A 27,222-nucleotide genomic window follows, 5' to 3' on the forward strand; every position below is an offset into this window, starting at 1 on the left:
ACGCGAGTGATTTGATACTTGCGAGCCTGGGGCAAGGGGGGGCCACTACTATTAATCGTTGCTAATTTTCCCGACACAACCCTGCCATTTTTGAGATAACAGAAGTTCTGTGTGGGTTGTGAGAAGTTCTATATATCTATCTATAGAAGACTTACACGCAGGCGCAACTCAGCTTCATTCTGGTCACGATGTTTGACTTAGACAGACGTATGTTTTTCTTTCCCCTGAGCAACCGAGAGTTAAGATTTGGTAACCAATCCAAGTGAGATTCTCGGTCAGCGTGATATTTTTTATCCTACGAAGGCAACACCCATATCGTGTCAAAATGCATAATTCAATCATTTTGTATTTTCTTTGTATTTCCCTTTTTCGTTGGTGGTTTTCTCAGTATTATAAGGCAAAATTTACCTTTTCTTCCATGTAAACAGCATTGTCAGCTTAGACCAGGTGTGCACAACTCACAACAATTTAGTCTGCGGGCCAGAAAACTTGTGTACATAGTGACTATGACCCGTAATTTACGATACCTTCCCGTAATTTTGCCTTTAGGTCTCAACTTTTTTATAAAAGTGTCCTGTTTCTCTTATTTTCAACAAAGTCTACTGGAATTTTTCAAATCAAGGAATAAGATTATTTTCATGATATGAATTACATGATGATAATCATCACTTCGATTATTTTAATTAGTTATTAGTCATATAAAAATACTTATCTCACGTGTTTGTCAAAACATATGCTTTTTTCACGTGAATCACATTCTTACCCATGCAATAGCGAATTGCAATAGCTCTATTTCCCGTCATTGGCGATTTTTCAGCAATTTTAGCTGATAGTTGGCAAATTCATTTGCCTTTGAACAATCTTAATGGTTGTCATTGGCAATTTTCCTTGCCTTTGATGAAACTTTTTTCTGTCATTAGCAACTTTCATTGCTTTCGACAGCTTTTCCAGCTGTAATTGGCCACTTTAGTTGCCTTTGACAATGTTTTTTTCTTTGGAGGTAATTGATATTTGACAGTTTCTGGCAGTAGTTCGAAATGACCTGTATGGGTCCAATATTTTTATGCAGGAAATATGGTCATGCTAGGTATTTCTTTGTGTGTATTGGTAATTTTTTTAACCGGAATACCTTTCACAGGACGGATGGAACCTCCCTTGGAGGGTCGCACTTGGGCCGCTGGTGGGAGGTTGTGCAATCCTCGTTTAGATAAATACATTCATAACCAAGTATTGCAATAATAAAGAGTATCCCTAAATTGTTCGGAAATTCATAGAAATGGAAGGTTTTTTAAATTTTGTTCACGAAAACAGAATATTTTTCGCACAGAAACGAATTTTTTTCAAACTTTTATCGATAGAAGGCGCCACGCGAAAAAACCACAAAATTCTTTCACAGAACCTTTCTTCTCGTACTTCTGTTTCTCAAACGTTCCAAAAGCTTCAGCCGGCTATTATTAGGGCTGAGGTTAAAGATGCTTCAGCGGTTTAGATTTGCACATTTCCAGTGATTTGTTGTCGTGATGCACCATTTATCATTCAAATATACCAATTCTTTCAATTTTTATGATTTTTTTTAAATATTTACAAATTTATGGGGCACCTTGTATTTTAGGAAATTGAAAACGTATTCCAATATCAAAAAATTATTTTATTGTGAACAAAGTATAACTATGGCTTACTCCGTAGGTCTTTGCAGTGCTCCAGACTGCGGGTCCATAGGAACCTCGTTGTAGCTCTGATCATACATTCCATAATGCTCGTCATCATATCCCTGCCGATCGTTGGTGGACCCGGAATACCCTCGTACAGAGATCTCGTAAGTAAATTTCATTCAGAAATTGGAAAAATCATGCACACTGAAATACTAAAATTATGGAAATGTATTCATTAATTATTACTACTACTAAACCACACATGCACCTTGCTCACATTCCTCTGCGGAATTTCTAAGGAATTGGTGTACGTTGGCATGAGTGTGTGTGTGTGTTGTGAACTAACGTGAAGTTTGTTTCTGAGTAATGCTTGTTATGTGTAGTGCTGTCACCTGCCCTCAATTTTTCTAACTATGAATAAAGTGCAATCATTGAATAATTGTACCGTTCTAGGTCTGTTGCTCTCTGTGGCGAGATTTTTATTCGTCAATTACTACAGTTTTTCAGCGATTCTTTTGTTCAACGTTGGTATAATGTTGTATAGGCTATCTGACATAATGTCTGTTTCCGAGCAACGCGCGTTGTGCATATTCAATATTTACTACTACTACTACTTAATCCCTCACACACTTAACCTTAACATCGTACTCATTCCTCTACAGAATTTCTAACAATATGGTTACATGCGTGTTATAGTGTGCGTAAATGCGTGATTCTAACGTACTCAGGTTGTCAGAGTTGTGCGTGTTTAAAGTTATACTGGTGCTGCTACGTGCCTTCGACATTGAAGTGAAAATACCGGCTCGCGTGGCACCTCGAAGTCGGAAAATTACAGCAAACAATTTTAGCCGATCACATCCCTGCGCCGCGAACGGGGTACAAACCTGGATCAGGAATTACTGTCATGTCTTTCGGATTTGGAAGAAACAACTCGGCAGGTTATTTGGCGTGTGCGCATTATATGCGTGAATTTTAAATATTTTTCCTATGTCTGCAAAGGGAGTTTTTAAGTGCGAGGCCAGCTCGAATTCGTGTCTCAAAATTGGAAAATCACAATAGATAATAAGCTAAACACCACGTGGCATCGTGCTGACGAGGATCCAGGTACAAACCCCATTAACGGCACAGCGTTGATCGGCTGAAGCCGTCTTTCTGCGGATTTCGAACTTTAGGTGCGTGAATGCGAGGCGGTCTGTCACTTGAAAAAACGTCTGTCAGCAGAAAGCGAGCAGACCTTCAGCATGATAGTTACACAACATGAAAATTCGAACATTTACCATGTTTCCTTCGAAATATTCAACACAGATAGGAACACCAGCAAGAACTTGAAGCAAGCACAGCTGTAACATAAATACGTTAGAATCACGCATATGCATACACTCTGACAACACTTCCCCCACATGTACCGATTCGTTAGAAATTCTGAAGATGAATGTGTACGAGTTGCATGTGGGGTTAAGGGCTGCGAAAATCGAACTCACGTCCACACGCTGAGACCCAAATGGTTGATGCTACAAATTCGAATTTCAATTATTTTGTTGTATTGCCATCTATAGACAAACTAAAAAAACTTAACTTGAAAATATATTTTTTAAATATTTTATGGTTTCAAAATCATTGGTCTTCAACTAAAATTATAATTAGTAAACATTTTATTGCAAATTATTTTTAAAAAATACATTTTTAAAGCGCACAATCAATAATTAATAACCTTTGACAAGTTTTATTAATAATAACAATTATTATAAAACTATTTTTTTAAAATTTATATTCAATTTTACTGATGTTTCATTTCAGAACTGGTTATGCCGTACGGTGATATCCATCAAGATGTATGCTGCCCTGGCCAGCATTAACTGGATGTTTGTGGAAGGATTGCTTCTCCACAGTCGGATCACTACCAAAATATTCCAAAAAGATGCTCCTTTCAAACTGTTCTACTTCATCGGATGGGGTAAAATGATTCATACGTGCTATTATACATGGCAAAAGAAAAATATGGGATGTTGCACTTCAGAGAGACACTGTATTTATATGATTCACATTAGAATTGAATAGTATAAAAATGGCATTTATAGTTTGCCAACTCATTTTTCCATCATTGTTGAGGAATGCACAGAAATATGTATCCTCTACACACACATGGTATTCCCCTCCAAAACTCAAGGGTTGAAAATCGTTCTTGCTTGGATTGTCAAGAAACAGAAGGCACACAGTACCTTTGAGCCATTCTGTTGGTGATTGTGGAAACTTCATGAACAGTTCACAAGTAAAAAAATGAATGTTTAGGAGTCGCGCTTAGGAACATCAATACCAAAACGAGCTGAAAGTATAAAATGCCTTCATTTAAAGAATACTGCGGAACTTTTAACGAATTGGTACATGTTGGAATGTGCGTGTCCGTGCTGTGAATTTAACGTGAAGATTGTTTCTGTGTAAATGCTTGTTGTAGTGCTGTCATCTACCACATATTTTTCAAACTATGAGTTTAGTGTAATGTTTGAATTTGCCGTTGTTGTAATTCGACACTGAGAACTGAACAAACTGATGAAAACCAACTCTTCCTAATGATCAGGTCTTATTAACAGTGGGTAATGAAACCACCGAGGATTTATGACCGACAGGTAACTTTAGCCACTGCTGTGAATTTCGTCACTGTAATCCCTGAGGAAGATGTTTCCGCGATGTCCCGGTGGACATCGGGGTTTAGCAAGGAATTTGTAAAATGCCAATTTTTTTATCGACGTTTTTCCCAGTTTCTCAGTTGCAGGATTTGACTACTTGAGATGATTTTCATTTTGCAAATTCAAATACTATGATTAATCAAGATTCTTAGTGTTATGCACTCTCACATTGTTATAGCTATACTCCTCACCATAATAAGATGGTGGGGGAATATTTTGCAGCTGTAACACGAAATGCTAAGAGAAATAATGGTTATAAATGGATATGGGCTTTTTGAAGGGGTTTTTTAATTCAATTTTTTTTCAGGTATTCCTCTCATCCTTATCATCAGCTGGTGCTGCACAATGACGAATACGATGAGCACCCCGTGCTGGGAAGGTTACGGCAAACAGACGCACGTGTGGATCATTACTGGTCCCATGATATTCGCTCTTAGTGTATGTATATTGGTTTGTAAAAAATATCTTTTTTTCCTCTACCTACACACGGATACATACCTAACCAGACCCCCATGAAGCGACGGCTATTCGTGTTTTCGTGAAACACGATACTTACTCTTGCATTAACTACCGCATCGGACGCAATTCATTGCGATGCCTATAAGTAGGCGTTGCTCATTATATGGATGGATGGTGGTATGATATTGATGGAGTGTCGTAAGCACTGCTATTGTCGATACCACCCTATATACCGAGCTCGTATTATATAGATTATGATGGAGTGGGATCGTATTCGAGAGCGTTCAACTTTGTGACCCTTTAAGCTTCGGCGCGTGTTCTCAAGTACATGATTGAAGTCATATGCAAAACCGAAGATGTAATCCAAATGATCTAAAGCTATTTATTCCACTCTTAATTTATTAATTTAACGCTTAACATAAAATATTGAAAATAATTGGACCAACACAATATCTGATGTACTTATGCGTACTAATTATCGTGGTTTATTAAGTTTGCATTACTATTGCAACAAAAATATAATCACCATCTATTCGCATGTATGTGGAACAACTATCCTATCGATGCAATGGAGAACAATAATATACAGGGTGTACATAATTAAATTTAATCTATTCACAGCTGTCTACAGACGTAACTATCCATCAGAAGTTACGAATAAGATTTTGGAAAAGTCCTAACCTAAGTTTTCATTAACCCATAATACATTGGAAAAGTCCTAATGAAGGAATAGGAAAGAAATTAAGACAAAAAAAAAAATCAGTTCCGAGGCACACACACACAAAGATACACCGAAAAATACGACATTCCTATTGCATTTGGACACACTATGGGTGAGTCTTCAGAGGGAAAATATAACCATTATCACAACGCTGACATCCTAACCAGCTCATGTCCCGCTTATCTGTCTCGGCACCCATAGTTTGTTGCAATGCATTAGGATTGTCGTATTTTTACCTGTAATTTGTCTTTTATGTTGTTCTTATTCTTTTGTGAGATTTCATGTGTTCGAAAAGGCTTCGAAAATTCTCCTCCCTCATTAAGATGTTTTTAAGTTTCATAATTTCCTGATGGGCAGTAAAGGCTGTACATAGCTGAGAACGAAGGAACTTCTCTTGTTTTTCACAATCACACTAGAGTTTTATTTTCTGATAATCTCTTCTAGATCAATTTCATATTTTTGGTGAACATCATACGCATACTGGTGACAAAGATGAGAGGAAGTTCTACATTCGAAATTACCCAAGTCAGGTAAAGTCATTTCTGGATATTATCGCATAATTGTTTTCATCGCAGTACTTCGGAACCTTTTAAGCACTTTTTCCCCTTTTTCTTCTTAACCGAGCATAACTCCGGTCTATTACCATAGGCAATTCACTACCGATTGTGCTGTGCCGGAAGTTTGTGGGCAACAGTGTTCGCCAATATGCATGTAGATGTCTAATGCACGCATAAAAATTCAATTTCACACTACCAAATTTCATTGTGAGGCGCGAAAATACTCCTTAAAATTTTACGTAATTTTTTTCTAATAGGTATTTGTCATTGACGATAGCTTTCCACCAAAAACCACCTTAAAATTTAAGTACGTAATAGCCCCAGTGTTATCCGTGAAATTTGTGCTGCCAAGCCTGAAGCACCACTGTTATGCAATGCAAATCTTTTATGCAATATTATAAATTATTTAGTTTTAATAATTATATAATACTATGTTTCTCAAAATTAAAAAAAACTTGTAAATAAATGATGATTAAAAAAAAAAAAAAACAAATTTAAAAAAATAAAAACAATGCCGTTTAATGCACTAATACTTGGAAAAATAGTAAATTTTCGGTCAAACGGAATTTTAAAACTAGTTACAACAGTTGAAAACAGATGACGCCGCTATCTGAAAAAAAAAAAAACAAGTAAAAATGATATTTTAAAAATATCCACCATTTGCAGTGTCAAAGTAGTTGTAATCCGGGAACAAATTTGCAAAAACGCGTGCAAACGTTCCAGCCGGGATGGATTGGATCAAATTCGGATAGAATTTTTCGAACAGCTACAAAGTTCGTTAACAGATGGAGCTTCGGTCTAGTATACCAGTTACGCATTTTGAAAATATCGGCTGAGACGTTTGTGCCTCTGGGAATTTTTTTTTTTCCTGAGAGACTGCACCATATTATAACTGCAAATAGAGGATATTTTGTAAATATAGCATTTTTTCCCCCAAACTGCAGCGCAATCTGTTGCAAAATTTGTAATTAATTTTGAAATTTGGTCCGACTGAAAATTTTATTTATTTACGACAACCCCAGAAAGCATAAAACGCACTTACACTGGAATAGTATATATATATTAATAATATATATATAAAAATATAATAGTATATATAAAAATAAACATACACAGTAGTCAGAAATAGCATTTATATAAGGAGCCAGGTCGAAATCCTCAATAGCGGAAGCAAATGTTGCCTAAGGAGGCACATACAAGTTCTGATGGCAGACTGTTCCATATTCTCGCCAAACGTCATCTGCACTCGTTGAGAGATAAGTCTCTTCTGACGGTTGGTGTTCTTATTTGGAAGAGATGCCTACCGTATGCATATAGGTTGATTCGTGTGTTCATGATGTCGTTCATAGGCCCGTCTGTATTCCCACAATTGGCTCATGGGGAATAAAGTCTGATTCTGGAGAAATTCTTACTATTCTGGATACAAAAGAGCAATTCGTCGAGTGAAGGCAATATTATGTAAATATGTCGATGTTTCATTGTTTCAATGGAATTTATACCAGTGTTCTTCAGCCTTTTTTCATCGCCACAGTGGTGGTCGGCTGTTGTTGGTTTTCTGTGGTTCGCGACTTCAAGGCGCGAATGCGAGCCGATCTTCTCTTTAGAAAGCCTCCCCACAGAGATCAACAGACCTACAAACAATAAAAATGTAAATCAATCATAACACATCACTCACTTCACTTCTGAAATACAGGTAGCGACACTGAAAAATCAGAACACATCACAACATACGCACAGTTAGACTTCTGGTAGAACTCACTAGGTAGTAAATCGCCCATAGATGGTGATAGACCTGAGTTGTACTCGGTTTGAAAGAAAGACAGTCTGATTCTGGTCTAGTCACAAACTATCAAGATTTCTAGGGGGAAAAATAATAGAGCACAAACTTTTCAGTCCGCGGGCCAGAAACTTCTATATAAAGAGTGACCATATATATATATATATATTATTTCACGAGATATTCCAGTGTGGTTTTGGCCGTCTCAACTTTTTTTTATATGAAATGTATCCGTATTTTCTTGTATATTTTTGACAAAGCTGAATTGAATTTTTAAAATCAAAAATCAGGATTGTTTTCATGGCTTATAAATAATATTATGATAATTATGGGTTTGTCACAATTAATTATAGTCAAATAAATACGCAGTATTAATCTCAGATATTTGTCAAGCATATACGTTTGGTGAATTGCATTTTGACTTACAGCTCCATCATTTTCTTGCAATTGGCAATTTTCAGAAATTTAAGCGATAGGTGGCAATTTTAATTGTCTTTGATAAGAATTTGCAATTGGAAACTTTGCTTGCCTTTGACATTTTTTTTTCTGTAACTGGTTCTTTTACTTGCCTTTACAATATTTTTGACTGTAATTGACACCTTTATTTGCCTTCGAAAAATTATTTTCGGTAATGTCCCGTACTTTTATGAAGGAAATATGGTCAGTATAGGTATTTCTATGTCTTTCTTTCTTTCTTCCTTTCTTATTAACCCAGATAGTTATTATGTGTCGTCGTAATAAATGTTTATTCTGAAAACAGTGACTCTGAACGGTCATACATTTCTATGTGATTCTGTTTTTTTGTTTTCTAATTCCTCTAAAAGAGTTTGCATGTTGAGTTTTGAATCGCCCTATATTATTCGTCTGTAATGTCATTTGACATCATACTGTACGTGGACTTTACGTCTCGCACCGGTAAGGTAACATCAGAATCTTTTAGAATAATGCAATCTGCATCGCGTGACGTTCATATTTGATAGGTAACGTTGCGTACTGTCAAAATTTCTAGAAAAGAATATTCTTGCGTCACGTTCCTTGCCAGTGCATTTCTGGTCATGCGAAATTGTCTTGTGACGTTTGTGACGGTGGTGGTTTCTAGATGGAAAATGTGATCAACAAGAGAATTTGATTTTATGTTGACGCTCCGTTATCGTACAGTATTATATAGTGACGTTAACCAGGACTTATTTCTTATGTATCAAGTGTCGTTGATTCTTCCCAACATTATCTCATTATTATTAACAACCATTGACGTCACGTTATGAGAAACATCAGCATTCATCTCACATTGATACCGTGACGTCAAATTGGTTTGCTGTTCACCCTTTCCGTCTGCAAACCGTCAGTGTAAAAGAAAAGAAATTAGGAATACTCGCCAGTCTGTGCTTCGATTATTTTGAGTTCAATAATGCAATTTAGGAGCTAGAATTGGGGGTGGGGGTGAAGATTAGATCAATAACCTTGCTGAAAAAAAGAACAGCCAACATAGATGATAATTTTATATTCGTCCTTTTTTATTTTCAAATTTTTCCAATTAGAAATTTAAAATGAATCTTTAACAAATGCATGAGTTAAAAATAAATTGTTAAGGAAATTACTTTTTCAAAGTTTTAAGGAGTGTAACGACCCCCCTGAAGTCAATTTATCGAAAATTATTTTGAAAAATATTTCATTTAACTGCAAATCAAATGAAAAAAATTTAAACTCTATTTTCTCAGATTTCAGTTTTTAGCTCTTCCGTCAGATTTAAAGAAAACTACAGCACCAAAAATTCTGAAATTTTGCAGAATGCAGAAGTGCTTATTCGTCATGTGTTAAAAAACTGAACCTCATATAAGTATTATATTCAGAAACTGACCACACACACGCGCGCGCACGCACTGGGAAGTATTTTTATAAAATTCTAATGAATGGTCAGATATCGAAGTTCATTTCACTAGCACAAGTCACATAAATATTCCTACAAAATTTCAGAATTTTTTGGTTCAGTATTTTTTTATAATCTTGCGTGTTTTTCATAATAATATTGTGTACGTTTACGCTATAAAATTCATCACTTCTTTCGTTTATTGTTTTTCAAAAGAACAAATTAACCGTTTTTCAAACGAATTTTTTTGCATTTATGTTAAAATGTCTTCTCTACTTGTTATTACAAGATTCCACGAAAGACTGGCTATATTTTTGTTGATGATTACAAGGAAGATAATTCATTTCTGCCCCCCACGGGGACTCGAACCCCGGTCTCTCGTTTGCCGGACGAGTGCCAGTGGAGAGGATGTTTCTACATGCATGTGTCGCCGTCTGGTGGCCTATGTTATCCACGAGCTATTAGTTGATTGCAGCTGCCGTTCATTTACGAATCCTTTCAACATATAGTCAAACCTCGTTAGTGCGTCACCCGGTTAACACGCCACTCCGCTTACCGGATCACTTCTTGGAAGTCCCAATTATCTTCAGGCAGGAATTGGCACAGCTGTGGCTTACTCCGTTTAACGAGTCACGCCGCTTATCAAGTCATATTTTTGCTCTCCCAAGAGTGACTCATTAACGAGGTTTGACTGTATATACGCTCCAAGAAAGGAATATTCTATCTGTTTCCATACCATAGTTGGCAGACAACTCATCCGGCAAACCAGCGACCTGGGTTCGAGTCCCCGTGAGGGCAGAGGGGTGAATTTTCTTCTTTTTAATCATCTCCAAAAATATAGCCAGTCTTACATGGAATCTTTTTTGCATTTGATTCGCAATTGAATGAAAAATAGTTTTTAAAGCCATTTTTTTAAAATGACTTACCGATATGTGACACCACTTAACTGTGATTAGCGTTCACTTTTCGGCGAGAAGTTAACATTTCCGGAGATCACCGTTCCTGACGCACCGAACGTCACGCCAAACTAATATTTTATAGAAATGCCAACGGTTAGCAACGTTAGCCGTCTGTGTGAACACCATGAACATTGATTGAACATTTTTTTTCACGTTTCATTGCCGGTGCGAGACGTTGTGGTGACGTTTCGTATAGTTTCTGTGATGGTGGTATTTGTGTACAGTAATTGCAGGTAAATTGCACAAATGGTTGACAATTAATGTGTATAATCGAAATTCGTTCTCTTTCATAATTTACATTGAAATCAGTAAGATTCACCATGTTCACCAATTTTTTCATTCGTTTACAAAATCCTGCTCAACATATGAAATATTCATATCTTGTGCATCAAAAATGACGTCCCTGTGAGTGCCATTTCTTTTTACGACAATAAAAACAAAATATCGCGATATTTATTTAATCCACATGAATGGTATTATGTAAGTTTCAATGAATGGACATGGATTAAAAACTTTTCAATTTAACTCACAATGACAGTAAAACTACAAAAAAATATATATGATGGAAGTTTCACCTTTATCTATTCTTATTCATCTTTCACACCATAATATTGTTTTTGATGCAGGTCAAATACTAGTCTAAGATCTTACTATTCACTTAACCCTAGTTGTCTAAAAATACAAATACAAATACTAATACAAATACAACGCCACAACAGGCAAAATGCCCAGCGAGGTGGCTGATAAAAAGATGCCCATAAAAATATATATGATTGATAATGACGAGCAAAATGTCACCATAAAATTATTTGTGGAAAAAATGCAGATATTGCTTTTTTTTTCGAATATCAAGCATGCTGTTATGAATGAAAATTAAAACTATTATGTAATTTATATTTCTTCAGTTGCATTTAATACTCAAAAATTTTCTTGCGGCTTCAAATTAGTGTCTGATAACATGTATTGTTGGTTATAATAGGCGAGCAGTTAAGGCGACTGCTTTGCTGTTTCCACTGCTTGGTATAACTCACTTGCTGTTTTGCGTCAACCCGAGGGATGACAGCAAATTCGAAGAAGCTTACATGATCTTCAATGCCGTTCTGCAGTCATCTCAAGTAAGTTTCCTGTTAACATGTACAGGGTACAAAACAAATCGAGTCGAAAGTTACTTCTTTTCAGGCAGAAGAAAATGCGTTATCATAAACATGAGAAAAACGTTCTTCCTATTTATTTTTCCCCTCTCTCGGTGATCGAAATTATTTCCCAAATACCAGCTATCCTCGAAATTATTCACTTATTTCACCGATGAAACGATTTGCACCATGACTCTTGCTCCATCTAAAAAATAATTGCATATAGTAGGTTGTCTGCCGCAAAATATATATTTGACAATTATGTAGTTTCACCTTGAAAGATGATTACTGAAATTTTGCGACGAACATAAAAATATAACGACAGTTATTATATCGCGCACCAATATTATACACCAATTGAACAATACATGGTATGATACCATATAATGCCCATTTTCTGGCTGTAAACCAGTTTTTAACAAATAACCAATTTTACTTCAAGAGTTAGAAGTGATAGTTCTATTTTTATTTGATAGGTGTGAGGGTCGAAGTTGAATTTATAATGATAGTATAATTAGACAGAGGTGTGGAATATAGAAAGTCTATTTTTAGAAGATTTTCCTCCCGTCATTTTTTTATTCTTATTTTTTTGCCAGTTTGTAAAATATATCTCCCGTATATGCCAGAAACGAAATTTCATACTTAATTTTAATGGCACGCAACTAGAAAAAGTTTGAAGAATATTGACTTCAAAACTGCCGCTGTGGTAGTCGAATGGTCATAGTGAAGGATTTGCATCGCGCGGTCCCGGGTTTGAACCCCACCGTAGCCAAAGTGGTGGTCGGGTGAAGTTGATTTTCTGTGGTTCCCAACTTCGAGGCGCGAATGCACAAAGGCCTCGCCACAAAGTGCAACAGACCTGCAAACGGTACAAATGTAATTCAATGATTACACTTCACTCACTTAACTTCTGAAATATAGATGGCGGCACTGAAAAATCAGACACAACACTAGATACGCACTCAAACTGTTAGGTACTTACACTTCCGGCACAATTCAATAGGTAGTAAAGTGTCCATCCGGTCGTGCTCGGTTTGAAAAAGAAAGGTTTCAAAGCTTCACAGATTCATAATTGTGAGATAACAAAAATATTGATGCAGTTCAATATAGAATGTCCATTGGTAAATTTCCACATGTCTCGAAAAATGCTGAAAAGTTTTTTAGGCTACCCTTCAAGGTTTGAAGAACTACTGTCCGAGGTATTAGTGATAGAAATACATGATTTCTGCCCCATTTACTAGCAAACAAAAGTCTAAAAATGTTTCAATCAGGACTCCCAAAACTTACAAAAAAAGAAAAAAACAAGAATTTCAATCACATATATCTCGATGGATTCCCATCCAAAATCTACAAACCAGTTTCCTTGAGTATGGTAGGAGAAGCCACAAATCACACTGAATGCCGTTTTTTCGATTCGGGAACAGTATAAAAAATTTATTTCCTCCAATCATAATTTTATAAATAAATTAAAATTGTGGAATTTTTAATAAACTAAAAATAACATAACAAAGCTCAGTTGTCTTATATTCCAAGTAATTTTCCTTTTTTTTTTCAGATTCAATTCGTTTCGCACACTGAATGTATTTATTTACAATTTAACACCGTATTTATCCTCTCTCGATTTGAATATTAATTTATAAAATTGAAAGAAAAAAATCTATAGCTTTTCACCTCCATCAAATACAAATTCTTACATAAATACGGCGGATTCAGGAAATATTTGCTGCACCATCAGTAAACACCACTAGATAAAAACAAATTTGATAGAAAGATATGCATTTCAATTCAAATTGCTTCATTCGTGAAAAATCTTCTTTAATTAAAGATTAGAACTCTCTATGCGTAGAAATATATAGATTAACATATAAATGCTTTGGTACACATTCGAATGAAGTAGTTCATAAAATGTAATCATATTACGCAATAATATACACGCATAGATATATAACAACTTGAATAGGTTTCACGTTTATGTATTCATAACCTCCTACACAAGACTAATTCAACATGATATGAACTAATATGCAAGTTCTATGCAAGGAAAACAAAGGTAAAATTGATCTTTTAATAGAATCGCTGATGTTTGAAAGAAATACATCATCTATCTTATTTACTTTCTACCATCATTTGCTTTTTTGTTTAGCTTATAAGTATACTTTCCAGTGAATACAAAACGATATCAAAGCAATGGTAAATAGAAAACGGAAATTTGATCTGATATGAATTATAGAAAATAAATTGAAAAAAATAAAGACGTTATCATTGTTTTTTTACTTTGAAATAGTTCTTCTAGATAAGAAATATTGAATTCAGATCCAATTTTTTTGTCTACTTCACCTCCAATACGAAAATTCAAGGGTAAAAAATAAAATTCCGATCTGTTATCGAATCCTTTTAGAAATAGTAGAATAGTACATCGTTGGCTGAACATTGGTGGAAAAAAAAAATTGAAAAATATAAAGTTTTTTCTTCGAGAAAAAACAGCATCTCCAAGCAAATCCATGTTATCCGGTTTTTCATTCAAAATATAGCATCATATTTTGGGAAAAGGAAAAAAAAAAAAAACAGCAAATAATTTTTTTTTTTCCGTGTGGTTTTCTTTGAACTTCGAGAAACTTTTTTTTCCATTTTAGCTTTTTTGTGCATTTTTGGTTCTGGGATCAATTTCTATATAAAATATGAATGAATAATCCATCGTATTATTTTTTTTTAAATCCATGATATGGAATTTATACTTTTCCAATGATATTTTTCTAAGCGCCCTGAAATTCTTCTGATAATTGTACCGTAATTTCCTGCGTATAAATCCGCAGATTTGAATTTCGCTACTTTGAAAGAAAAGTGTATATATTATAGGCCGCAGTGGTGTATAATCCGTATGTGGTAATTTAATTCATCGGTAATGAAATCTTGAGGAATGGACATTTTGCCATATTTTCGTTGCAAAAATGACTATTTTTCAACTCGCATTCATATGCCATCTGTAAATCTTAATACCGACCTTAGAGACTTTAGAAATTGTTATTATATTGATACAAAAAAAAAAAAACCAAAGAGGCTATTGGTTATATTCGCTCAAATGTAACCCCTACGCTTATTGGTTGCATTTTTCAAGTTATATATATAAAAGAGTAATTACGAAACTTTTATAGTGTATTATACCGTATTCGTAATGCTGGCCTAAAGCATTTTCAGCAAGAGACAGAGTAATAAGAAATTTTCATTTGAACGTCATGTGCCACCTTAACATGGCAAAAACTAAAACTAAATAACTAAATCAAAAAAGGGGCATTTGTGCCGCCATTTGTTCTATTGGGAAATATTTTGCCTAAATTTGTGCTACTGACCATGTGATTTACGTCAACGTTCTGGGGACAGTGCCGTAACTAGGCAGGTGTAACAGGGTCCACTTGGAAGGGGTCCCAGAATGGTCAATTTACACCCATTCTGGGCCCCAAGAATGGGCCAGAAGGGGCCTAAATGCAAATTCTTGCACAGGAATGGCCAGTCACGGCTGTGTCTGGGGATATCCTGTACCGTTAAATACATGCCACAGCTGTCACTGCGGATTCTTTTTCCAAATGAAAGACCAGTATATTGACAAATAAAAACTGCTTGTGGTAAAAACAAAAATGGATCCCGTAAACTCTCTTGCATACAAAAATAAATAAATTTGATACTCTAATTTAATAAATATTTCTTCTTTATAGCAAAATTTTTCTGAATCGCGTAAATCACATTGATACGAAAAATATCATGGATCGATGACATATGACAAAATATCAAATTATAATATGTATACATATGTATTTGTAATTAGATATAGGGAGTATCTAAATTCACTTCATATTATGTGTTTAATATATTTTTATTACATGAAAATACTATATAAATATATATATATATACAGTTTATTTATTTAAGGTATATTTCGAAGAATAAGACATACCGTGTATTAATTTTTTGGGAACTTTCAGTACATTTATTTACTTTGACGCTAATATGATTTATTCTCTTTACAACCCTCTAGGGTATATTCGTTTCGATCTTGTACTGCTTTATGAATATCGAGGTAAGTACGTCAACTTTAATATAATGTGTTTCGAAATTTCCAATATTAAACGTGGCGGTATGTTGTAATGTGAGCTCGTTTTTGATGGAAATTTTTTATATTTATTTTTGTCTGATTTCGTGGATGATGTGAATGGTGATACAGCCCCACATACAGATTAATGTGTGTGATTAATTATGTATACTGGTCTGTGTGTCTGTGCTTATTTATTCATTTAAAATTACATGTCGTGTATTATTTACTTGCACGTGAATAGCTGCATCGATTATTTTCGTCTTCTCACAGAGATTGAAAACGCTTTCACTTCCGATAAGTATTGTTTAAAATGCTTGGCCATAGTGACGGACTAGTATCTCGAGGACCCGAGTTCGAACCCCACCGTCGACACAGTGGGGGGTCTACTAAAGTTTGCTTTCTGGGGCTCCTTGTGCACTCTCCAGGGGCTCCGCGGCCGCTCGAGGATCCAATCCGAAGGTGCATATTCACCCTCAAATGGTTGATTGCACATATCGCTGCAAATAAGTCTGAAAAATATGATATTTGTTTTGAGTGAAGTGTTAGTTGTGCACTATCTAAAACAACCCTATGCCGCCTTCACGATTCAACCACACATTCTATGATCAAAAATGCTTGTTCAGGTGCCTCATACCACATTTTAAAATTTGTCACATGAATCACCCTGTATATGGAAATCCATTTTTGTTTTGATTTCATATTTATTGCATTGAACAGTAGATTTTTATTCCTTCCATTACAACACACCACAGGCGTATACAGTTCTTTGTTTACAGCAGTTTTTCGATTCGTTGATGTATTTGAAAACGTTATTGTCGTAAGATCAATGAAGTGTAACTCGATCAATTTCAGGTGAGGACCGCAATACGCAAGGCTTACGTCCGAGCAGCGCTGAGGCGCAATCCCAACCACCGTTACACGTGGAAGTGTCGCAGCACCAGGACGTCCAACTCGAGCACCTTCGTGACGAATTGCGAGATATCGAACGCCGAGAACCTGATCGTCAGATGTCCGCCTACCCCAAAGTCGCTTCTGCTCATGCGCAAAGAGGTCCGACTCGAGAAACCTCAAACGGTGTTGAAGAAACATTCCAACCATCAGGTCTGCTACAACGGCATCGAAGCAACCGAAGTGTAGACCAATTAGTCTCTTGATTTCGAAATGATAAAGTTGCCAAAAACAAATAAAAGATACAAATAAAAAAATAAAAAAAATCGAAACTTTTCTTCAACCTAAATGCATTTCCACATCCAGATATGCAAATGAGGCTTCAATCACCCCCGTAGTTTGGTTTCTTTTCAAGAATCTGCCCGCGGGAAAAATAAAGACGGATACAAGTTAATTAATTAGAACGAAGTAAGCTCCTTTATTTCGAATGTTTTATTCCCTCCAGAAACCAAATTCATTAGAATTCAGATCTTGTACAGGGTGATTCTCTCTCGTTACCAGACCAGACCAGAATTGAACTTTAAGCCGATTCCCAGCCCGCGAGGGCCAACTGCCAGCATAAAAACTGGCCAAGAAGGCCTGTGAAGAAAAAAATTTGGGCCTCTCGTTAGAGGCCCAAAACTTTCGTTTATAAATAGTTATTTTATGAGGATAATGGCTTGAAAATTTACAGTGTTCCAGAACTTTTTTCCGCCAAAATAAGAGGAGAGATATTGTACGTCAACATTTTTTTTTTTTGTAATCAGTCCTAGGACTGAAATCAAATTTTTGGTCAGTAAACGTTATGAGATGTAGGCCTCTGGTGCCAAAAAATGGTGTTAAAAATGTCGTAAAACATCCCAAATGTTAACTCTTGAAACGTGACATACAGGGCTGCAGGGGGGGGGGACAGGCGGCTGCCTCGGGTGCAGGACCAGATTGGGCAAAAATTTCACGCTTTTCCGCATAACATTACAAGGGAGTGCTAAAATGCGTGTTAGCCCCGGTTGACCAAGCATTTGTTTTGTGGCCCTGGTGGCATATACAGTAAAACCATCTCTTTTACGGCCATCCACGGGACAAAAAATTCATCCATAAAAGATGGGTGACCGTGAATAATCAGGGGTGTGAGACGCATGCTTGCATTATACAATGGGAAATTATTATTTTGCTGTAAAAGAGGGTTGACCGCATCTGAGAGTTGTCCGTTAAAAGGGTTTTACTGTGTGTGTGTATATATATATATCGCCCCCCCCCCTTCTTTGGAATTGCTTGTGATAAAAAAAAGTCCCTCTCTATTAACAGTATTTAAGATTTTCCTGTCGCATAATATTATTATCCTCATAATTCGAGAGAGGTTGCCATATTTTGGTGGCTTCTGAAGTGGGGGGAATGCGCGTATAACGGAATAACGGTTTCATACTCCAGGTTCCATTGGAAAAATTGTTCGTCTTGACGTATACAGTCTCATTTCAAGGTTAGAGTCAAGGACCGTGCATACACTTTAACTAAACGATGTAAGACAGGTCATAGTTGATGCTGAAAACAGCCTTCTGCATACAGATTTCCTTTAATGATTTCTAGAAATTTCAGAACCCTTTCGCGAAATTTCAAATTTTCATTCGAATTTTTGTCCCAGAGCTGTTCCCAGCGTCTGGGCTGATACTCGAGATATCAATTAATATCACTCATTTATTCAACCCTTGTCCTCAGGTCGGAGTAAATTAGTATTTATTTACAGCTATAACAAATAATGTATATATGAGGATGTATTTAAATTGCATACTTATAAATCAGTACATATGTTTTATGCTACTACTCCTTGAGCGAGAGAGGAATGGAGAAAGCAATAGGTCAAGACTTACCCCAGACTTTCGTCATCTTCCGCTCCTTCCACTTTCCTCCAAAAAAACCCAGGACAACCACCTCTCATCAAGACCTAGTTCGTTCTGTCTCTTTCATCCACCTTCTCTCGTCCAATTTCCTCCTGTTTCCCTCTCATTGGTTCCGTCTCCTAAACGTCACATCCCCTCCCCTTTGGGTCCCAGACTACAATCCCTTACTGGAATCTCGCTGCCGCCCCGATGTCTACATACCAATGATAAATCCATCTGCCACTCCTTCTCAAGGTACCACTGCCCAAAGGGCAGGGTCAATTCTGAGAATCTGCAAAGGCGTTGGAGGTAACACCTGTGCATATAGGTGCCTCACCTATTTCTATACACGATATCTGAATAAAAGTCCAACCCAGTTCCCAGACTGTCTGGCGTCGTAAATAAAATTATATTCTAAAAGGCTTCATTAAAATTTAACTACAAATTAATGTAACAAGTTAGCGAGTAGCTTGTTACATCTTTTGAAAATTTCGAAATTTCATTTGCCTTTGGTGAGTGATGGCGTTAAAGACTTTTTTTTTTTGCATAGTAGATTCGCTAAGTTGTTCCATTGTAAGGGGTGCATTTGTTGTCCTTTGATGGGCCACTCACACAAACAAAGAAATCAGCAAAAGTTATTTCTCTCATAGCAGAGCATTCATTTTTGGAATTTTTTTTGGGTTTTTGATACTCAAAAAATGCATTATACACATAAATGTCAATAAATCCTTATTTTATTCAAATTTTCGATTTTTTAAAAAATAAATAATTAACTTTCAATTCCGTCTTAGCCAAGATGATGCAGGTTATATTAATGTGCACACACACACACACACACACATATATATATATATATATCACATTTTAACAGAATTTTATTGCTAAATTTTATGTCAAAACCACAGTTTCCCCGGAAGCACTTTCTCCTGAGAGACATTTATAAAAAAAATGACCAAAAGTTCAACTTTATGTGCTGATGAAAGCATCCATACATCATATTTCCAAATCAAAACGAACACAATCCTTTAATTCTGCGTTTAATCAACTCCCTGAGATTAAAAATAATTTTTACAGTGAGGAAAAGCAACCAACCACATTTGTGCATGTAGGGTCTAGAAAGGATAAACTCGGAAATATGGTTGTCCAAAAGATTTCACCTCCTTTACGATCACGGACGAAATGTTTCGTCCAAACTCCAGTGGAAAAAATGTCATTCAATTCCATGTGTTTACTTTCCTCCCTCATCGTCGCGAAGTTTTATTGTAACCCTACGACGGAAGTTTTTTTTTTCATCTCGTTTTTTCTACACTCCTGTTAGGGATTACCCCCCCCCCCCACATGTATCTTTCTACTATATACATGTAAGATCGAATGGAACACGTTGGGTGAGGGTGAAAATGGATTCTGCATTATGTATTACACTTTTTTTTATCTATTTTTTTTTCTTTCCCTTGATCTTCCTTTTTCTAACGTATGGTTAGTTTAGGACAAAGTTACCAGATTTATCGCCTGTCCTTAAGATAGAAATCATTCAAATTTGTTGCAAAAGCTTGTACGTGAAGAGGATTAAGCCGTTAACGTCAGACATTGAGAATAATTCAGAATCCCCGAATAGTATGCATGTGTCCCAAATATGTTTTTGACCACCGAAATCGCATTATCTTAAGTCGAAAGACTTGTTTCTTCGAAGGCTTATTGGAAGAGAAAACTTTTACAAAATGTGCAATCAAATATTTCAAAGGCACCAATGTGCCAGAGTGATCTCATGTCTGCCACACGCTTGGGAATGAGATTAGAGTTTCGCAGCACCTCTGGCTGTCACGAGGATTATCGGCGTTCTAGGCGGTACATTTATTGAAAATGACAACCCAATTAATACACTCAATATGAGTTTATCCTCGAAATGTCTTGCGGTACTTTTGCAAAAGTAAACTATGGAAAGGTAATATTTTAAACGTGAAGAGATTGATACTATTAATGGCGACGCTTCGAAGAGAATAGTGTTTCAAAATTTGGTGAAGTGCATTTGAAAACTATTTTTAGCATTGATTATAATCAGATTTAGAATTTGGCACCTGGAAGATTTCAAGTCATTAGCACAGTTGAATAATGTATTAATTGACAAAAGTGCGTGGTGCCACTATTGAGAAGGGGGTATTAATGCTGTGAGATATATCCGGCAATTACAACATAGTATAATAGAATAAGGGTAAACGTCAGCATACCGGAAATATAACAAAAAAAGCGTTTATATATTTATAAAAAACTATACGTAGTAGACGCTCGTTATAACGAGTGGCGTGAAATATCCATAAACATTTCCCTACTTCAATTATGTTATTTTTTATCTAAATCAGTCATTCAGTTTGTTTGAACTTGACATTTGATGCTCGGAGAAAATAGGTTATGAAGCCCATAAGGTTTAGAGATAAAGGAAACCCAATGGTTCACTAGCGCCATCATTGGAAACTTTGCTTACCATTCCAATTTATTTTTCACATGGTCGCTAACTCCAACTTCCCCGTGATTGATTTTTTTATCTCATCCTAAATTTCATTTGCACGATTTCACTTGATTTCTTGTATGGGCGAAAACGGCAGATGCAAGTGAACTTATTTTGCTGCATGCAGAAGAAATAAATGTAGGTTTTGGCAATGACATAGAATTTTCGTAAGTGGAATGCACATACTGCATTGTATTAATCATTTAAATTGTGTGTGGTTTCTACACATTTATATTGCAATATTGTAACAGATGAAAGGATGTCTTTTCATTTCATCAATACAATACACAATTTCCCTCAGAAGCTAAACTTCGTGATTTTTTTTAAAAACGTTCGATATAACCTTTATATAAAACGTTCGTTTTCCGTGAAACGAAGAGGTTCGTTATAACGAGTGTTGACTGTATCATGGATGTGACAAACTTGTGTGTGATTGTAATATGTTTATAATTGTAAAATATGCCCTATATTTACACGCTTGAAATTCGATGTCTTCTTTCTGAAAAACGACCGTCCCGACAACATCAGTGTTGTCACGTGACGGGAATGAAATTGTGACTTGTCCAAGGAGCTTTCAATATTTATATCGTGGGTGAAATGATTTTTTTCTAAATACTGTCTAAATATTGGTCGTAATGCTTTAATTCCTTGCTGATACCATTGATCATTCGTATGGACTTCATTTGTGGCGGTATTTGTCTCGTGATGTGTGTATGTCATTTTACTTCTTGTGGTGCATGAGACAGACGTATTACATATTAACTATATTAACACTAATGTCTATCATGAAGTCTGATCGAATTAAATAAAACAAGATTGTGTACATACGTATATGATATATATACGGAATATTATACGAGTGATTTATATGAATCGCCATGATCTTAATGCATTTCTTCTTTGTAATTTTTATTTATTAATAAAGAATATTCATATGTCATCAGTATTTGGATTTCTCTTGTGTACAAGGATTGTTTCTTTTACTTTTATTTATTTGTTTTGACTAGTGATTACATGATCACAAATTGTGATCGTAGCGGTTCGTTGCGTGACTTGGGTCCACCGTACATCCCTATAAAAACCGTGAAAGTTCTTCTCGTTAAGTGGATACGTTTTCAACTTCTAAACCGCATATGGAGATTTCAAACACAAAATCGAGTGACCTAAAAATAAGACTGCTTTATCCCTTTAGTATCTACTGGACTTCAAAACTTATGTCCGTTATATATTCTTATGGACGTTTGAGATATGTCCAGCCTGCTTCAATGTATTCCAAGGTTGGTCATAGGCTAGTAGTGTGACCGCTGCCCCCATTGGCAATGATTGTCAAATGTCGGAGGCTTGAAGTTATTGGAAGGCTGGTCGAAGAGAACGACCAGACCTTCCAGACTCTACCCAAAGTCAGAGGAGTAATCTTGCTTCAAATTTTCCAATCCATCTGATCATACGTTGGTCGAAGAAAGCCAACAGTCGCAAGACGCGCTGTTTATTATTGTGTTATCGAAGCATATATTAGCCAAGACACATTGGTCTAGGCTGGGGCCAGTGTGTAGCCAGCCTATGTCACTGGAGCTTCATTGAAGCTGGGAAAGGCAAACATTCAAAACACACATTTGCGAATAACTATTGAACCAAGCTATGCATGATGAGTGTGGCCTTAGCTTAATGATAAAATACGAACAACCGGGGTATCAAGGGTTAGCCCAAAATATTTATCCCTTTAGCGTTCAGAGACGCTAAAGGGACGCCAAACGAAAATGAAAAAAATTCATTCCAGCTCTTCCTATTTCTTTTACCACTTTCCTCATTATCGCGAAGCTTCAATATAACCCTATGAACGGAAGTTTTGTTTTTCTTTTCCTCTCCGTACTTTTTATACACCTGTTTAGTAATTTCCTCCCATATAATGCATCTTTCCACCATATATTTGTAAAAGAAACAAAGAGAAGGTGAGGGCGAAAGTTAAATCTACTGTATTCATTCTTCCTTCTATTTCTTACGAACAGGAAAACCTGTTTCTTTAGTTTTATTTATGTTAATACTTCAAATACAGATCATCCAAATTTGTTGCTAAAAGTATGCACATGAAGGGAGTTTAACCTTTTTATATAACAAAGCAATGAGACCCGTATCCTTTTAAAGCTCTGCACGAGAGAATTTGAGCTTATGAACCATGAGTTGGATGAGATTGAACCTGGTGTTAAAGGATAGCTTATAAATCTTTTGTTCATACTATAGGATGCATATCCTATATCTATGTATATCCCCTAGAATCTAGAAACAAAATTAGGTAGGCAACTGTGAGCGTGACGATTTTTGAAGCAAAAAATTTATAAAACCTAAATAAAACCACTTCAGTAATAAGCGGCAAAAATTAAAGAAAATTGGTATCGGCTGGTAAGTCTTACTGAGAGAGAGAGACAAATTCTACGATACAAGACTTGTTATTAAATATCCGAGGAGCTGGTTACAGTCGGAGACACAGCCCAAATAACTTCAATTATATTTTCATACATGAAGATGTATTTAAGAAACGAACATCGTCCGAGAAGAAAACCGAAGCAGCGCAAAGTTGCCAAAAGAACGTATAAACAATGTAGATTCCACGACTGCGTCGCGTGAAATCATTTCAAATTAGATTCCTTCCAACAACTGTCAATTAAGTGCCTGTATTATATAGGCAAAAGATCAGAAAACATACAGTCGAGTCCAAAATTTCCTATCCTTCACTGCTTCCATCGCTTTCATACGATGTCTTCAGTGGTCATCAATCAACATTTCACTCATCCGTTGATGATTTGAACTGATTTTGAAGATGCAGTTCATGAAATGATGTATATATATGACACACATTAAAAAAAATCTAGTTCTTTTTTCTTTCATTACTTTTCTATTGTCTAACAGACTTGCTTGTAGTGTATTCCGTCTCCCCTTTTTTTTAATTCTATTCGATCTATGCATCGTCTGAGTTTGAGTATCACCTATCTTTCACAAAAGGAAAATGAATAAATTCTATGTTATTGCTAACAAAAAAGGGAATTCTTTTTCGTTGCTAAGAGGTCAAAGGTTGATGTATATATTTAATCATCAATTTCGTGCAAACATATGGAATACAAATATACTAAAATATGGATAGATCCAACAATACCTCATTCACTGGAAACGTAATGACTAAAGATTGCAGACAGAAGATTGAATATCCCTCGGTTTTGACCAAAAATCCATATAATGTTGAAGTATATAAATATTTCACCAACAATCGCAAGCAAGCAAAAATACAGTAAATAACATAGATCTCGTTGAAACAAAGAATGCATTAAGCATTTGAGCACAATATTTTGATACTAGAAATTCAACTGCATGCTTTTTAATCTTTTGCTTGCATAATATAGGCACTGCAGTAGCAATGAATTGGGTATCATTGCTTTATCCACCGATACCACCACATCTTGGTAACGAGGGCAATGACAACTGCAGACAAAGCAGCAGACTGAAGCAATCAGACTGTCTTGTATAATTTCATAACACTTGATGTTGGCATATAAGAGGCGTTCCAAAATGGTCAACGCTAGTTCCTAAGACACCCTCGCCCAAAGCTAAGCCAACGGGGCATAATTAGAAGAGAAGAGCTTCTCGGTGCTGCTATATGTAAAGCCTTTTAATCACGGTCATCCCGGTAAATTGCGATGATATCAATCCTAGGATTTTAATGAAATGAATCAGTACTTACTAAACACTAATATAACTGGCATCTGTCATGGAAAGGCAATTACAGAGACAGACATGCACATGCCACGACTAATGTATTATGATGGTCATTGTCATAGCCCCCTGCAGACAGGACGTCCTCCTACTCACACATTTGTTGTGACAAGATAATGCCCCGTCGGATCTTCTAGGAATGAACCGTCATCTAAATCTAAGAATATACGTATAGGAATGATTAAATATTCTCAATATATTACTCTCATCTGGATATTTTGTGATCGTGATTGCTCTCGAGGTGTCCAGTTCAATGAGTGCGGTGTATCCGAATATTCCCGAACTCCATATTTGAAATCCATATTTAAATTCAGTCACCATGGGAACATTATTCGGGTTCGTGCCGAATGTGAGATGACGTCACGTCAGAATCGATGGCGAATGTATGGCCGGACCACGATAAGAATTAAACTCTTTCTCTCTCTCATTCTTGCCAGATTCGCTCTCGCTTTCCTACCTTTTATGGAAATAGTTGCGAAAAGTCGTCTTCTCTCTGATTGGCGAACTTCCTGCTCTTTCCCACGTATACACTGAAAGAGATTAATTCCAAAGTCTCGGAAAGAACTTTCTAGATATTTACTTGGACGTTTCAAGTTTCAGATTCGTATATTAGAAATATTTTAAAGAAGAAAATACTTTCCACTTCACTTTTCGTTATTTATACTCGGTAAATATCGATTTCTATGGTTTCAAATAAGTATAATACAACATTTTATATAAATTCTAATTATACAAGGTGGTCAAGAAGCCCTGACCCCTTTTGAAAAAGTACTTTAAAAAGATATTAAAACGACAGAAACAAACGGCTCGAAGCAAATCAAAGAGAAATTTATATATATATATTTTTTACTACAAAATTTCTAAATGTGTACCTCCAGTGATGCGAAGGATGTCAAGCCTATACTATAGCACTTCTCGCCATGTTATTTGTACAATGAGTGTTAGAAAGAATAGAAGTAAAGTAAATGGAAATACAACGGAACTTTGAAATTTTCTCTTTTAAATGCTTTGTTAAACCGTTTGTCTCTATCTTCAAGAGCTTTTTTTTTAAACATTTTAATAATATTTTTTGCAAAACAGGTTACGGCTTCTGAACCACCCAAAATGTTATGCAAGTACGTATATGAAGGTTTTTAACAACTGGCTGTTGCGAAGATGAATTTTTTGGAAGAGAGAAAATTCAACTGCCTTTTCAGGAAATCGAACTCACGTCCTTTCACTTTCTGGGTGAACAACCTGGACCACTAGACTCTAAAAAGGCACAAGTTTCTCAATCATTCCTTGGGGCTCGTGTGCACTGACGGGAACCGTACATGGACGGCTGGACCTGACTCGGGTGAAGCTCACAACTGCTGACGCTGCCACCAAATGGTTAGTTATGCAAGGATGACGTCACTCTTAAGTCACCATCTGGTGGCAGCGTTAGCAGTTGTGAGCTTGGCCTGAGTCAGGTCCGGCCGACCATGCACGGTCCCGTCCAGTGCACACGAGCTCCAAGGAAAGATTGAGAGATTCGTTGCCTTTGTAGACAAGTAGTCTAGGGCGTGGGTTCGATTCCCCGCAAAGGCAGTTGAATTTTCTTTCTTTCCGAAAATTCATCTTCGCAACAGCCAGCCGTTGAAAATCTTCGTATGGTAGCGGAGAGTGACGTCATCGTTGCATAAGTACGGATATAAAAAAAATCCAATTAAAACGTTCAGTGACACAACGGCCCAACAGAGATAAAACAAATAAATTATTAATTACGGGTTTTTTGATTAATACTCGCATCCATTTTACTTCCATTCTTTATTACACTCATTCTACAAATAACATGCACTTCAACATGCCAACTTCTTCTTCTTCTTTCATGCCCACAAGTCTTTTGCACACTTCTTTCGGAATTCCAGACTGCGGTCTCCGGCCCTTGTGTGCCACTGGGCGCACGTGCAATTTTTCTCCCTAGTCATTGAATTCAGTCACCCATTTTTGTCGAATGGCATGTACGTTGCATCGAGTTGATGGCTGTCTTGATGGGGAGAACGACGCGAGTGATTCGAAATTTGTGAGCACGGGGCAAGGGGAGCCACCATAAATCTTTGCCAACTTTTCCGACACAACTCTGCCTCTTTTGAGGTAACGGAAGTAAAGTGCTTTGCATCAGTCCGGGGTGTTGTGAGCGTTTCTATCTATCTACAAATAACATGACAGGAAATGTTATGTAATCTTGACATCATCTGCGCCGCTGAATGTCCATATGTAAAAATTTTGTAACAAGTAA

General features: G+C 36.2%; 1 protein-coding gene across 1 annotated transcript in view; it reads left to right on the forward strand.

Annotated features, from left to right (window-relative positions):
* Window positions 1–18,696, forward strand: part of LOC149078571 (corticotropin-releasing hormone receptor 2-like) — a 104,477-nt gene extending 85,781 nt beyond the window's left edge. The window contains exons 5-11 of the mRNA XM_089240687.1: window positions 1,687–1,816; window positions 3,450–3,606; window positions 4,644–4,774; window positions 5,961–6,046; window positions 11,656–11,791; window positions 15,840–15,881; window positions 16,749–18,696. Coding sequence (XP_089096813.1) covers window positions 1,687–1,816; window positions 3,450–3,606; window positions 4,644–4,774; window positions 5,961–6,046; window positions 11,656–11,791; window positions 15,840–15,881; window positions 16,749–17,033 — 967 coding nt within the window. The 3' untranslated portion in view covers window positions 17,034–18,696. The remainder of the gene's footprint in view (window positions 1–1,686; window positions 1,817–3,449; window positions 3,607–4,643; window positions 4,775–5,960; window positions 6,047–11,655; window positions 11,792–15,839; window positions 15,882–16,748) is intronic.
* The last annotated feature ends 8,526 nt before the right edge of the window (window positions 18,697–27,222 follow it).

This window comes from Pholcus phalangioides, unplaced genomic scaffold (genome assembly GCF_987345545.1).
Source record: "Pholcus phalangioides strain wild (caught in Gottingen) unplaced genomic scaffold, Ppha-v1.0 ptg000013l_1, whole genome shotgun sequence".
Classification (NCBI taxonomy): domain Eukaryota; kingdom Metazoa; phylum Arthropoda; class Arachnida; order Araneae; family Pholcidae; genus Pholcus; species Pholcus phalangioides.